At 38.7% G+C, this 14,980-nt stretch overlaps 1 protein-coding gene across 16 annotated transcripts in view; it reads right to left on the bottom strand.

The window, feature by feature from the left end:
- The window catches only part of DOCK10 (dedicator of cytokinesis 10), a 222,607-nt gene that overhangs the window by 99,812 nt on the left and 107,815 nt on the right, over nucleotides 1-14,980 (bottom strand). For all 16 annotated transcript variants that reach the window (XR_013542985.1, XR_013542984.1, XM_072995975.2 and 13 more), the window contains exons 4-7: nucleotides 7,494-7,576; nucleotides 3,319-3,391; nucleotides 2,916-3,038; nucleotides 1,850-1,984 (exon numbers count right to left, since the gene is read on the bottom strand). Coding sequence is in view for 14 of the 16 variants with exons in the window: in XM_072995975.2 (XP_072852076.2) it covers nucleotides 1,850-1,984; nucleotides 2,916-3,038; nucleotides 3,319-3,391; nucleotides 7,494-7,576 (414 nt within the window). In the remaining 2 variants the exon portion in view is untranslated. The remainder of the gene's footprint in view (nucleotides 1-1,849; nucleotides 1,985-2,915; nucleotides 3,039-3,318; nucleotides 3,392-7,493; nucleotides 7,577-14,980) is intronic.

Here is a 14,980-nt window from a genome sequence, read left to right as displayed (position 1 = left end):
AGGTCCATTCCTAAGGCCTTCAGATCCCACTTGCAGATATCCTTGTATCGCAGCTGTGGTCTCCCTCTGGGGCAATTTCCCTGCACTAATTCTCCATACAGGAGATCTTTTGGAATCTGACCATCAGTCATTCTTACGACATGCCCAAGCCAATATAGATGTTGCTGTTTCAGTAATGTATACATGCTAAAAATTCCAGCTCATTCTAGGACTACTCTATTTGGAACGTTGTCCTGCCTTTGGAACTGCAACAGAAGGTCTCTATCTCCAGACTAGATCAGATGGAAAGCTCTTTAATCTCTCTAGACTGAGAGCGAAGACCATAGTCCAGCTGAAATGCATGCGGGACTTCCTCTTTGCCGATGATGCAGCTGTTGTTGCCCACTCTGCTGAAGACCTCCAACAACTCATGAATCATTTTAGCAAGGCCTGACAAGACTTTGGATTAACAATCAGCCTGAAGAAAACACAAGTCATGGGCCAGGCCGTGGACTCACCTTCCTCTATTGCCATCTTTATGCAAGAATTGGAGGTTGTTCATGACTTTGTATACCTTGGCTCAATGATCTCTGACACCCTCTCTCTAGATGTTGAGTTGGATAAACCCATTGGCAAAGCAGCTACCATGTTCTCTAGTCTCACAAAGAGTGTATGGCTTAATAAGAAGCTGACGGCATATACCAAGATCCAGGTCTATAGAGACTATGTCCTGATCATACTTCTGTACTGCGGTGAGTCCTGGACCCTTTGTGCATGGCATGAGAGGAAGCTGAACACGTTCCATATGTGTTGTCTCAGAGGCATTTTTTGGTATCACTGAGAGCAGCAATTTAATTGCTGAAAAATAGGGAATCTATGAAGTTCCCTATTTTTCAGCAATTAAATTTATGATTTTAAAATGACTATACTTCTTGTTTTAAAGGAACAGTAATATCAAAACCCTAGAGACAAAGCAGTTGTACAACACAGCAAATGAAATCAACACATCGATGAATGGACTTTAAAACTAAGGTAGATGCGGCAATGAGTCAGAAGCAATGCGGTGGATCAGAAAGTGTTTTAATCTGTTTTTGGAAGTCTACTTCCTCTGTTCAGTAAAAATAAATATAGTACATCTTTAAAACTCAAAACATTCTCCAGGAAGTCTGCTTGGGCAACCACAGATATATTGTGAGTAAAAAACATAGTTCTAGCAGCCAAAGCACCTGTCGCACACAAAGCTTTCATCACAATCAATACTGTGAACCAAACCCCCCAAAATTGCAGGTTTTCTGTTTGCCTAAGATACTCTACACATTTGGATTTCTATACATACTGTATGTCATAACTACCGAATCTGGATGACTCACTGCTCCTAGACTTCCTTCCAATTTAGCCAATATATGACCTCCAACTCAAAAGAAAACCTCCAGTACAATCTAAATTAGCTTTTTAAAAAACTTCACATATTCAGGAACAAGTAGGCGTACAGCTGTCAATAAACATATTATCTATTTCTCAAAAAAAACCCAGTCTTGATCAATTTGAAAACCACATGTATATGTATATGCTTATACATACATATGTGTATTATAACTATGTATCATCACCATCAGGTGCTGCCCAGCCAATTCTGACTTTTGGCAACACTTTTCAGAATTTTCCAGATAGACAATACTCAGAAGTGATTTTCATTCCCTTCTTCTGGGGGTGCCCTGGACAGCTTGCCCAAGGCCACACAGGTTAAGGAACTGAACTCACAGTCTCTGGATCTACAGCCAGATATCTAAACCACCGAGCTATCCAGCCATCTTTTGTAAACATAGCAGGTAAGAAATATATTTAAAAAGAGCACAAAATGCTGGCTTACCTGAACAACCCCTGTGCAGGAATCCAAAAAGATGCAACCTTTAGGTTCCTTTGAGATCTTTTCATCTTTGTAAAAATTCATTATGTATGAGTTGTCTGACAATTGTGTCAGCTGGAAGTAGCGCTTTTTGAATGACTATGTGAAAAGAAAATAGGATTGACTACACTGTAAATTGTTTCTAATGGATGTTACATTCAGAGGAAAGAATTTAAATGAAGCAACAACAAAAAGCATTCTCATGTTTACATTTTTGGTGGATAATGACATCAGCCATCACAGAATAATTGAGCTTGAAGGGGCTTATAAGACCATCAAGTCAATGCAGGAATCCAAATCAAAGCAGATATGACAGATGGTTGTCCAATTTTCTTGTGAATGCTTCCAGCACTGGAGCACTCACCACCTCCTGAGGTAATTGTTTCCATTGTCATAATGCTCTAACAGTTAAGAAGTTTTTCCTGATATAAAAAACTAAGTACACCCTTACTGCTTCCAGAGGAATTAAGAGGCTAAGTAGCAGGCAGGTCCTGCTAACCAAATGCCCCTGAGTAACTGATCATCAGCAAGTGTGACCACCTCTATAAAAGCCAAAGTTTTATCAGTTTGGTGGTCTGAAGCATTCAGGTATCTGTTAACACAATGCTGAGGAAGAAACACATCAATGATTGTAGAGAAGCAATTGTTGCTGCCTATCAATCTGGGAAGGGTTTTAAGGCCATTTCAAAACAATGTAAAGTCCATCACTCTACAGTGAGGAAGATTATTCACAGATGGAAGACATTCTTCCCAGAAGTGGATGTCAAAGCAAATTCACCCCAAGGTCAGACCAACCTCTTAATTCCTATGGAAGCAGTAGAAGTGTTCTTAGTTTTTTACACATGGCCTCTCTATTTTGGCTTTATTTTTATAAGATAAATCATTGCACGGTTTCATGTGAGGTTGCACTTACCTAAATTTCAGACCCGTTAAGGACCAGTTGATTTTTATTATGTCCTGATATGTAAAGCCATAGGATTCAAAAAGGAGATTGTGTGTGTGTGTGTGTGTAAGTATATATGTTTCTTACCCGAACTGTAATGCTGTTGTTAACTGTGCTGTTGAAATTGCCTTTATAGAGCCAGCCAGATTTAAAAACTCCTGTCCCTCCTCCACCACCACCTCCTTTTGAAGATGAGTGGGATGTTGTATCCTGTGTGAAAAACATTGTCAATATTATACTGGCTTTTGTTATAGAGAGTTGAAAACATCAAAGCAGGCTATATCGGGGGGGGGGATCTTTTTATGAGCACAAATAATCTTTTGATGACTATTCAGTGCAGATCTATTTTTTTTGTTTTGTTAGTACAGAATGACAAAAGATGTTTGTTTCCACTATGTTCCTCTTGAAAGAGAACATTTGCCCCCAAATATAGGACTAAGTCATCATTGGTGGGGAAGGGTATTTTGGTGCAAGGGAGAGAAATGCTTACTTCATCCTTGTCAATATCTTCGTGATCAATTTCAAAGGAATGCGAAGAGAGTTTTTCTGGTCTCCATTCATATCTAAGGAGAAACAAATACATGAAAATTTATCTTCATAATGTATAATGGAGAAATGTGTATGTGGGTGGGTGTTTTAAAGGCAGTTGTAAATGCAGGCAATCATAAGTCTTCCTTTTCTGTAGTGGATGTTACTGCTTGCCTAATAAGAAATATAGGGTCTGATTCAGTGTGGCATTCTCCTGCTCAAATCTGTTTGGAAAAAAACACATTTTCACAAACCTTCTATGGCTTCATAGGGAAAGGCAGTGAACCAGCAGCTGGAATCCAGTTGATTGCACTGTAACATAAAGTTACACCAATGTAACTTTGTGCAACAGATTTGCGCAATTTGATTGCATAATCAGTTGTGTGATTCCCATGGCAGCCAGCTGTGCAATGTGCCAGCAGAACTATTTCTACTGTAGCTACCACAGGCAAGTTACATCTTCAGAGCTATTCAACAGGATTCTGGCCAAAACAAGTAGAAATTGCAAAGAAGCAGGAAAGCTAAACATCGAAACAAATGTCCCAAAAGTAATAGGTGTTTCTCAGTCTAAGAGAAAATCATATATTCCTCTTTCCTAGGGACATTTAAGCTGGATGTAAATTTGCCATCAACCCTGTGTTACAGGTCCCCCATATCTGTGATTCAAAAACTGGCTATGCAGAGTCAGAGAGACTATTTCAACATAGTTTCAAAATATAATTTTCCCATTTATTGCAATGATTGTGCATTGCCTCTTAGCCACCTTGACCATCTTATAGGCAGCCTTTCATACGACATAGGTGAAGAAGCAAACCAAGCATTTATGCAAACTAGACTGACCCTTCACTTTATTATTTGCTACTACATACTGATTATTTATTTATTTAAAATACTTTTACCCCACCTTTCTCCCTAAAAAGGACCAAGGGCAGTTTACATCGTTGAAAGACAATATTTACAGCTGAAAACAATGAGTATACAATGGGCTTCAGGCAAGCCAATGTCTCTTTCTGTTTGTTTGCTTCTGGTTGTTTTATTTGCTCTTTTTCTTCTTCTGTGACTTTTGACCTGAGCAGGCATGTAAACTTTTCTTCCTGACTTTTCCGACCATGCAACCAGCATGGTGAATTTTAGTGTCCCAAGATGGCTGAGACTGCAATTTCTTTTATATATATATTTTCATTAATCTGAATTAAAGTTCCACAACTGAAAGTAAATATGTTTTCCTTTCTCTACTTAAGCTAGTTCTCAGTAAATATGCTTAGAATCATATTATCTTGCTCAATTTACTTTTGCTTTGGTAAATACATGTAAATGTATAATTTTATAATACTGACTGTAAGGGGGAAAGATAGTATTTTTCTCTTATTTGATGTTTGAAAAAAGCCCAAGATAGACACCAAAGTATTCTTGAAGGCTTTCACAACCAGGATCTGATGGTTGTTGTAAGTTGTTCGGGCTGTTTTTTGGAACATGGCCAAACAGCCCGAAAAACTTACAACACCCATAGACACTAAACTTGATATTTTTCACATTACAGTGTTAATTCTTAGTACTGTAATGAATAATTAGCCATGAATATTCCAGCACTACTGAAGGAACAATGAAATTTGCCCAAGCTTAACTGCTAACTTTTTCAAAGCTAAAAATGTCACAAAATGTGTTTGTTGTGGTAGCATACATTTGTGTATGCGTGCATATGTGTGTGTGTGCGCGCGTGCATGCACATCTGTGTGTGAGTGTGTGTGAATGAGAGACTGAGAAAATATAATTTATTAAAACTGTCAAAAATCAGCTATATATGGAACATCTAGTATACTAGTGGCTACATACACAGGATGACTCATATAAATATAAATATTAGGAACCAAATACTTCTCTGACATGTTACTTCTCGATTTATAGGACAAAAACGAAAGGGTGAATAGGCCCCTTAAGTCTACATCACTTGCCTACTTCCTTGCAGAAATGTTTTCAGAAAAAAAAGTTCCCTATTACTGAAAATCACAGCAGAGTACAGCTGGCTCCTCCAACAATCTATATGCCCTCCATGAATGTGTATAAAACAATTAACTGGCTAACACAATAAGCCTTGAGGGAAGGAAACAATTGAATCCTTCCATTGCCGTGCTTCAAAGTTTCAATCATGCAAGCAAAATGACATCACCACCCCATTCAGATTCATGTAGATCTCAGTAACAGGTTTTGATTTGTATTAAAAATGGAATTACTCCTGGTTGTCTAGGATTTAGTTTCAATATATCCACAGATGGTGATAAATATCTTGCTTCAGGGATGGCATTTTCCTCCTGGGTCACAAATTTGTTATTATTTCTGTTACAGGGAAGACCATTTCCAAACATGTACACACACAACCTTTCACAACAAGCCTATAGGCTTCTTCATTATGACAGACATTATAGTGGTTCTTTTGCACATGCAACTCTACGCATATAGCACTAGAGCATTACATACTTCACAATAGTAGAGGAAACCCATGATAGCCAAAGGACACAAAGGGCACATCAGCCTCCAAGTAATGGTTCAGATGAGAAAGTCAGAAGAGAAAAGGAAGAGGAAGCTATTCAGGATATAAAGAAATATCCTCTGATGAGGGTGTATCAGAGTTTAGATAAGTATTTTTTTAAAAAAAATAATTCCCAGAACTCCTTACTATCTTCTCTGCGGGCAATATTACGTTTTGGCATTGACTCACAGGGTTGGATAACAGGGAAATATCTCAGTGCAAAATTATTCACTCAAGATCTGCTCTTAAATGTTCAAAGAGAGGGAAGAAGCTTGTAACAACACATAACAACAACAAAACCAACAACCAAAATGTAAACAAAAAAAAAGCCCACTACTAGTCTCAGTTCAATCTGTCTCTGTAAGAACACTATATACAGAAATTACAATAAAGAAAGCCCCTTGTAATTGTAGGAAGACAGTGGCATAGTTTTTTCATTCATGGAAGCATAAAACTGGTCAGAAAGGACTGGGCTAAAATCTTGCTACGTCCAGTGTTGTTGGGGTCAATTTGGAAGCAAACAAAATCATTGTGACAGTAGCCATTCCCATCTCCATAAAGGGAGCTCAGGAGGACGCAAGCAGCTGAATAAATCTATACTAACAATTGAGAAGCAAACCCTTTGTTAAGTTCATGGCTCTTAATTGCTCACTCCAGACAAATATAATACGAATACTATTTATGCTCTAACTCACTGAGCCATCTAGCCAGATCACTCAAGATCAAGTGATATTCAAACACCTATAGTAGGGCTAGTTTGCAACAACATTTCTCTTCCAAGCACTGTGAGGACTTCAGCTAAAGTCAGAGGATCCAAGGTGGACTACAAGTGATGTCATGGGACTGCTAGAAAGTCCCATGGCTTTGATTTCATGATCTCTGGCTCTACTACACTACTGGCTGTTGTACTGGTGCAATTTAGCATGAACTATCCATGCACAGAAACAAAATTTCACATACAGGCCATCCATTGTTTTCTTTTCTTTTTTGTTTGCTTCTTTGGTACAAAGAAAAGGTGCCAGGTGAAAGTTCTACATTGCCTCTGGTACTAATATTCCAGGAAGTTTTTTAACTGAAGAAACCACACTTCCCAACAATTAATTAACAATGAATGAACAACAAATGAACAGAAAAGGGTGCATTCACTGTCTGTTCAAGCCATTAACATGCAGTATGCTCTATGTAAGATGCTTAGCTGTATACACACTGGCTTCCTAATTTATGCCAATGTTAGAGAAACATTACATCCACCCACCCTAACATTTGGGGGCTTTATTTGCCATTCATCCAAAGATTTTTTCCCCCTGTGAGCTGGATGATAGGAATAACCCCTGGCCACACATCAGCCCATTCTGTTCTGCATGAACTATGTAATTCTGCTCATGATTCATCAAAGATTGCTGTCACTCAACTCCCACTCATTCCATTGTAGATTAATTGAAATGATATGAATTCATTAAAACTAAAATGAATAATAGTTGTAACAGAAAATGCTCTGCATATTGTGCCCTTGAATGACTTAGCCAGAGGTTGGAGGCAGTTCTGTTGTCTGACACAGACATTAAGACATAAGAGTGCTCTTTAAAAAGAAAACTACAAATGCTTCTTACCGTGGTAGATCTCTAAAACTTCCTGAGTACTGCTCATATTTGTAGTCTACAATATGCCATTGGGAACTGTAATATCTACATGCCTAAAATAAAGAAGAAAAAACTGGTTAGGTTAATTAGATTCAGTAGAAGAAACAACTGCAATCCAACATGAATGATCTATGCACAGAAACAATATTTTGCATGCCGGTGATCACTTTCTGGATGCAGTCCCAGATGTGCAAATGGTGTGTGTGTGTGTGCATGTTTGTGAGTGTAACAAATACACCAAGCCAGAGATGAGGAACATTGCTTTTTCAGGCCACAACTCTCAGGATAGCCATCCTGGCTCAAGTAACTTGGGGACTGTTGTCCAAACATGTAACTTCTTCTCTCTCTCTCTCTCTCTCTCTCTCTATCTATCTATCTATCCATCCATCCATCCATCCATCCATCGATTTGATTTCTACCCCGCCCCTCTAAACTATGTAGTACATGCAATGGATTTTTCTAGCTACCATGCATCTTCAAATATTCAGTACAACAAATCAGCTGTAATCCACATATGTAGTCTCTGTGCACATTAATCTCTTGTGCTGCCCCTCATCATCTTAACAGGTGATTAACTCCACTGGAGATAATTGCTCCAGGCTCTGCTTATGCTTAGATAGTTGCAGATGAGCAACTTCTACAGGTGTATTTGAGCAGAGTTAATGTGTATGAATGTCTATGCATGAGTGTGTGAACCAAGTGGCATATGAACTTTCAGATCAGAGCTCAACACTCATCACTGCATGTGGGCTGCCTCACTGGAGGAAAAATATGAACCAATTTCCTGCTCTAGCCGTGTCTTCAGTGCAAGCTAATGGCCGTGCATGAAAATCCTGGCAAAATAAAGGACCATCTACTGGCTAGCAGAGCTGTCGCTACTAATTCCAGCATTTGAGACAAATGTCATTGGCTCCCACTCACGCCACTCTGAGACATGGATGCAGGGCCCTCAGCAAAAAGGAGAAGGAGCATGTGGTACATCTACAAAAAAAGAAAAGGCTTATAATTTCTAAAAAGAAAAGAAATGGAATATGGCTGGGATGCAGTGGTGTTTATCTTCCTAAGACCAGTAGGTTTATCTCTAGATTTTAGTGCTATCTAAATTTTGGAGTGCTGTGGTAAAGCCCCAGTCGTTCGATCCTAGTTAAGCGTTGAGGTTTTTTTTACAGTGGACCCTCGACTTACAGACGGCTTGACTTACAGACTTTTTGAGTTACAGAATTCTCTGGCCACAAAATTTAGGTTCGACTTGCAGCCGGAGAATCGACCTACAGACCAGAAAAAAACCAAAATGGAACAAAAATGGCCAGTTACGGATTAATCGGTTTCCAATGCATTGTAGGTCAATGGAGACTCGACCTACAGACTTTCCAACCTGCAGCCACTGTTCCAATACGGATTAATTCCGTAAGTAGAGGGTCCACTGTACTCACAGAAGTGTGAGTAAATGGGTACAGAATGACGACTGTAGAGAGAGGCAGGTAAGCAGCCACAAAACAACAATCCTTAGCGTATGCGTATTTTCTGAAAAGCAAGCTCCATCTCCCTATTATTGTATTATAACTGCCGTTTACTTTCTTAAGAATCTAATTCCATTGCCCTTGCAAATTCAAGACTTTTAAGCATTCCTGCTTTAGCAACAATATCCACCTTGCTTTCCAAATGCTGTAATCCTTACAGTTCACTGAAGGGAGTGACAAAACTACAATTCTATTAATGGTTGTGGATAACACTATCAATAAATGTATTTAATCATCATCATATGTGGCGCCAAGCCAATTCTGACTAGTGGCAACCCTATTCAGTGTATTCTAGAATCTAGACAGAGCATACTCAGAAGTGATTTACCATTCCCTTCTTTTGAGGGCATCCTGGGATTGCGCAGCTTGCCCAAGGCCACACAAGCTGGCTTTTTTCCCTGGAGGCATGGTGGGGAATCACACTTCCAACATCTGGCTCCGCAGTCAGATCCAGCCAGCTAAATGAACATATATTTTCCTCTGAAGCAGAACTGCCCAGTTATCTCAAACCTCTATAGTTTATATTTTCCAGATGATGACTTGGTTTTGTTGCTCATTCTGAAATCTCTAATAGGATGAAGCATCTTTCATTCACTTAAAAAAAAAAACCTTTACATCCCACATATCGTCACAAGGAGATACCCACAGCTCATTACAGAAGCCACAGAGGAAGCTTTCTCCCTGTCGAAGAGTGTGAAACATCCATGCCATGAAATATGTACAACACTGATAATTTCAGACTATTTTGTTATTGCAGTACAGTTCAATTCCTTTCAAATAATTCTGGTTAATGAAGGGAAACATTAATGAATAACCCATCGATACCTAAATCACTAGGAGAATAAATATTAAATCAAATCCTGTCCGTTATGGTCAAAGCTAGATGGCAAGTATGAATAAATGTGTATCGTGTTAAAAAGCAATATACCACTCTCTAACCATAAGTGTGCTTAGCATTACAGCAAGTTGATTTATGTGCTACGATTCCATTTCTCTTGGCTCACTGCCTGATGTCTCTGCCACAAGAACATAGCAACCGAATTAATTCTAAGACTGTAACTAGGAAATAACAACAACAAAGGCGCACCACATAGGTTGTTTCTTCAAATGAAATCATTCTCTCACTCTGTTGCAAATAATCTGAAAAGCAAGACTTAAAATTGTTAATCTATGCCCAAAAGCAGAGCTTGGAAAAGTTACTTTTCTGATCTAAAACTTTTGGAATCTTTTGGCCAGCATGGTCTCTGGGTGTATTACCTAATGGATTCTGGATATTGTAGTAAAAAAAAAAGGGAATAAAATTTCTTAAGGTAAAGGTAAAGGTTCCCCTTGACAATTTTTTTCTCCAGTCGTGTTCGACTCTCGGGGGCGGTGCTCATCCCCGTTTCCAAGCCATAGAGCCAGCGTTTTGTCCGAAGACAATCTTCCGTGGTCACATGGCCAGTGCGACTTAGACACGGAACGCTGTTACCTTCCCACCGAGGTGGTCCCTATTTATCTACTTGCATTTGTATGCTTTAGAACCGCTAGGTTGGTGGGAGCTGGGACAAGCGACGGGCGCTCACTCCGTCGTGTGGATTCGATCTTACGACTGCTTGGTCTTCTGACCCTGCAGCACAGGCTTCTGCGGTTTAGCCCACAGCACCACCACAAATTTCTTACTTTAGTGCAAAAGCCCATTCTTAATTCAAAGTAGCTATCATGGTATTCAGATCAAATTTCCAAAACAGCTCAAGGCATTCTGATAATATTTTGCTTCAGAAGATGATCAGTCTCCTGTATGTTGATTAACAAGAGGATAAACACTCTATTTCTGTAGTTTACATTTTTCTAAAGTACGCTCAGTGAATATCTGGTCCATGATAAGTGTTTCTTTGATTTACAGCATTGTGAATACATGACCATGTAAACCAGTGAAAAGCTCATTCAGGGAGTTGGACTGGAGACAGAAGAGATCCCACATTTCATTCATTCTCTGCCTGGCACATTGACAAGAAGTACAGTCTTAAAGAAATAGCTAGTTTGCTTGTTTTCCTCTGGTATGTTTATTGCGAGTCATTATATCTAAAAGAATGTGGTGGTGGCGGCCACAGGGGAGGGCCAAAAGAGTTAATTCTCAATAGTACACCCTACCCACTTATGCCTCTGTAAATAGATGCAGAGTTGACACACAACCAAACACAGTTCTTTGACCTATGAATTAGTTGAAAGAGCTGCATTCATATAATGCAAACAAGACAAAAGATATATTCAAATAATATTAACAGTTTGGCTTAAACTTGAAAGGCATGTTATAAGAAGAATTAACTGAATAAATTCTGCCATAAATGTACACATGCTAATAGTGTATGACCAGATAGGAGGGGTATAAATAGAATAATCAAATAAATAGTGCCCTTGGAAGTATTAAAAAATGTTCCAGGATAATACCTGTTGCTAGTCAACCTGCTTGTAAACTAGGCAAAGCACTATAAATCGTATTAATGGGGAAAAGGTTATTTTCTGAAATTGCTCAGACCTCTCATGCACATTATTAAAAAGCAGCCATAGAGTTTGTCCATATCATTCTGATAAGATGTAAGAGGCCAAATAGCGCAATGGGTCCTTTTAAGCAGAAAGGTGGGGTAAAAATATTTTAATTAATTAATTAATTAATTAATTAATTAATTAATTAATTAATTAATTAATTAATTAATTAATTAATTAATTAATTAAATAAATAAATAAATAAATAAATAAATAAATAAATAAATAAATAAATAAATAAATGATGTTCTGACAGCTTTTCTGGGAGTAAAACTGGGATCTGTAAGTTCTTGCCGACCAATGCTGGAAACTGTCCTCAGCTTAATTTAGATCTCAGCTTAGGTTCAGTTAATCTTTCTTAATATGGAAGGAAGAAAGGCATGGCAGCAGCTTATTTGTCCTGCTAAATGTATAGAAGTAAATAAAGGAGCAATATCATGTAACCAAGCTGGTATGGTAAGTATGGCAACTGTCTCAAGCAAAATATTTTATAATTGTAATAATATTAATTACATACTGTCTAGTTAAATCTGCCTTAGGATGACCTTTTCCAGGGTTTTCTTGATACAGAGTACTCAGAACTGGTTTATCATTGGCTTCTTCTGGGGACTGAGCAGTTTGGCCAAGGTTACACAGGCTAGTTTGTCTCCTTGGAGGCACAGTGGAGAAATCAAACTTCTGACTCAGGCCTACAGTTCACTGAGCCACTGAGTTTTGGACAGCATAAAAGGGTAACAACTGATCTGTCACTTAATCAATAGCTGCTTTATTTCATTACTGATAGGGATGAGGAGAAATACCTGTAAGATTTTTTTATTTCAGAACAACATTCAGAACAACCTTTCAGCTACTGAACCTTGATTTGAGATGGGGTGTAATTGCTACTTGATATGAAAGGTTAGATATAAGCTGAGGTTTGTTATTCTGCTTCCGACCACCCATGAGATGTAGTATTCCTGCAAACCTTTCCCTTTCTTTGTTCTGACAAAGAAGTTGTGGTATTTCCAAATCTCTTCCTGCAGCATACCTGTGCTACTTCATGCTTGACTAGACTACAGCTCAGTACAAGAAATGGATCATTTCATTTTGATGGATTGACAACACAAAGGAATTCAACTGAGCTACAGAGTAAAGGTTTTAGAAAAGAACGCAAATTTACTGAAGAACATTCTTGTCAAGCAGTGAAACTCCACTTAGATACCCTGTTCATTTACGGCTTATGGCACAGCTAGCATTTGTACTTTAATATTTGGGTGTTCTCATGGTGTATGGGAATAGTCACATACAGAACTTGTAAAATGTTAACATTTTAGAATAAGTGTAGTAGCAGGCCTTAAATAAGAGAGACAACACTGTATACATTCCAGAATAAGTATTACAGTTCATGTAATACAAATACAGTTATGCTCCGCTGGACGATTACCCGGCTCTACAACGAATCTGCTTAACGTTGAAGTTTTTGCGATCACTTTTAAGATCGCTTCACGATGTTTAGATGGGTTTTTTTCGCTTAGCGATGATCGGTTCCCTGCTTCGGGAACCGATTTTTCGCTTTACGATGATCAGCAAACAGCTGGTCGTCGGGTTTCAAAATGGCCACCGGCTGAAGAAAATGGCTCCCCGCTGTGTTAGGGACGGATTCCTCGCATTACAGGCACCAAAGAATGGCCGCCGTATGGAGGACCTTTGCTGAACGAGCAGATATTCAGCCCATTGGAACGCATTGAATGGTTTTCAATGCATTTCAATAGTTTTTTTATTTCATTTGATGACGATTTAGCTCTACAGCGATTTCGCTGGAACGAATTAACATCGTCAAGCGAGGCACCACTGTATATTACAGGTGATCAGTTATGACAGTTTCAAAAATCTGAGGAAATTGTCATGAGGTCAGGTTTTACATTCTCCGACTGTGTGAACATGTGTGAAACTTTCCTTCATATATATCAGTGCCATCTATCAAACCAGGTAACTATGGGGATATGGAAAATATTGTGACAATTGTAAGTGGAAGATTTTTTAAAAAGAAAAGATGAGGAGATTGAAATATATGTGCAAGTAGAATGGGATGTCATTTATTATTATTTATTAGTTTAAAATGTTCATATGCGACATTTCTCCTATACGAATCCAAGGTGGCTTACAATATTAAACAATATTAAAAGCTAAAACAATAAATTATTACAATACTTTAAAAAAGTAAATATCATATTAAAAATTTGTAATTAAAAAAGGGTAGTAAAAACATTAAATACAACATTCATACATGTGCCTTTAAAAAAAATGCTGATGATACAAATATCCCCATTAATGAACTTTGACAGTATTCAGCCATAGCAGAGGACAGAAAAGCATGAGAGCGCTGCTAAATACTTTGTGTTGGAGGCCTTTTTAATTTACTATACATAGACATGGAAATGGAAAAAGGAACATATGTTTTACTATTTAAGAAGGGAAAAAGTTTCAGGCCTTTAACTCTGCCATACTTCCTTTGCAATAAGATTTTCAGTGAAATCATAATTCCATCTCCATGGCTTTCACACTTCTTTTCGCTCCATGGAAGCATCTGGCCTGAGCTATAGCTTGCCAGGTTGCAATAATTTCCAACTACAAATAATGTCATGTTCCTCTCTGAAACTCCTTCTCTTTCCAATAAAGGCAGTAAAACCAGTACTGGTCTTGCTACTCAGTTGAGACTCTGGTTTCAGCGTTCCTCGCCTACCCTTTTTCCAAAGATCCTGGTAAGTCAGGGAAAGATTTATCTAGCAGCCTTCAGAGCTACACAAATGAAGCTGAATAAGTGAATCTCTTTCCACTGGAAAGACTTGGTTCACTAATTTCAGGTTTCATCAGTAAACTTTAAGACAGGAAGAGACAGATCATTTCCCCTATGATTTTTAAACTGGCCTGTGAAGTGGCTTATTTTCTAAGTCCCCATCTCTACCTGTTTTTAAGAGTGGCCACTTCCACTTTTGTAAAAAGGCCCTCCCCCAAAGGATGCCAGAGAGTGGACTCCTCACCATGGGATATCTTGAAGGTCATCACTAGTGGCCTAGGGGAATACATATATGGCCTCTAGACTGCAATTTGGCTGCCCCCTTCTTAAAGGGCAATCTCCTGTATTAAAAGTTTTGATGTTTTTGATGTGGATTCCAGAAACATATTCCCCCACTCTGAGGGAGCAGATAGGAAGCAGCACCCTGCAGAACAGCTTATCAATTATGCCCTAGTCTGGAACTGATGGATGAATGTGGAATACCATCAGCAGCCATACCAGCAGCACTGGCAATGGTGGCAGTCTCACCACAAAGGACGGAGAGGGCTCCTTCTCTAGATCAGACACCTGTTTCAGCAATGTAGGGCCACCAATTTTCCTACATCCCTACTGCTGACCCCCAAGACATCCCATGC

Source organism: Pogona vitticeps, chromosome 3 (genome assembly GCF_051106095.1).
Source record: "Pogona vitticeps strain Pit_001003342236 chromosome 3, PviZW2.1, whole genome shotgun sequence".
In the NCBI taxonomy this organism is placed as follows: domain Eukaryota; kingdom Metazoa; phylum Chordata; class Lepidosauria; order Squamata; family Agamidae; genus Pogona; species Pogona vitticeps.
Note: the sequence above shows the minus strand (reverse complement) of the source record. Positions and strands in the feature narration are given on the sequence as shown.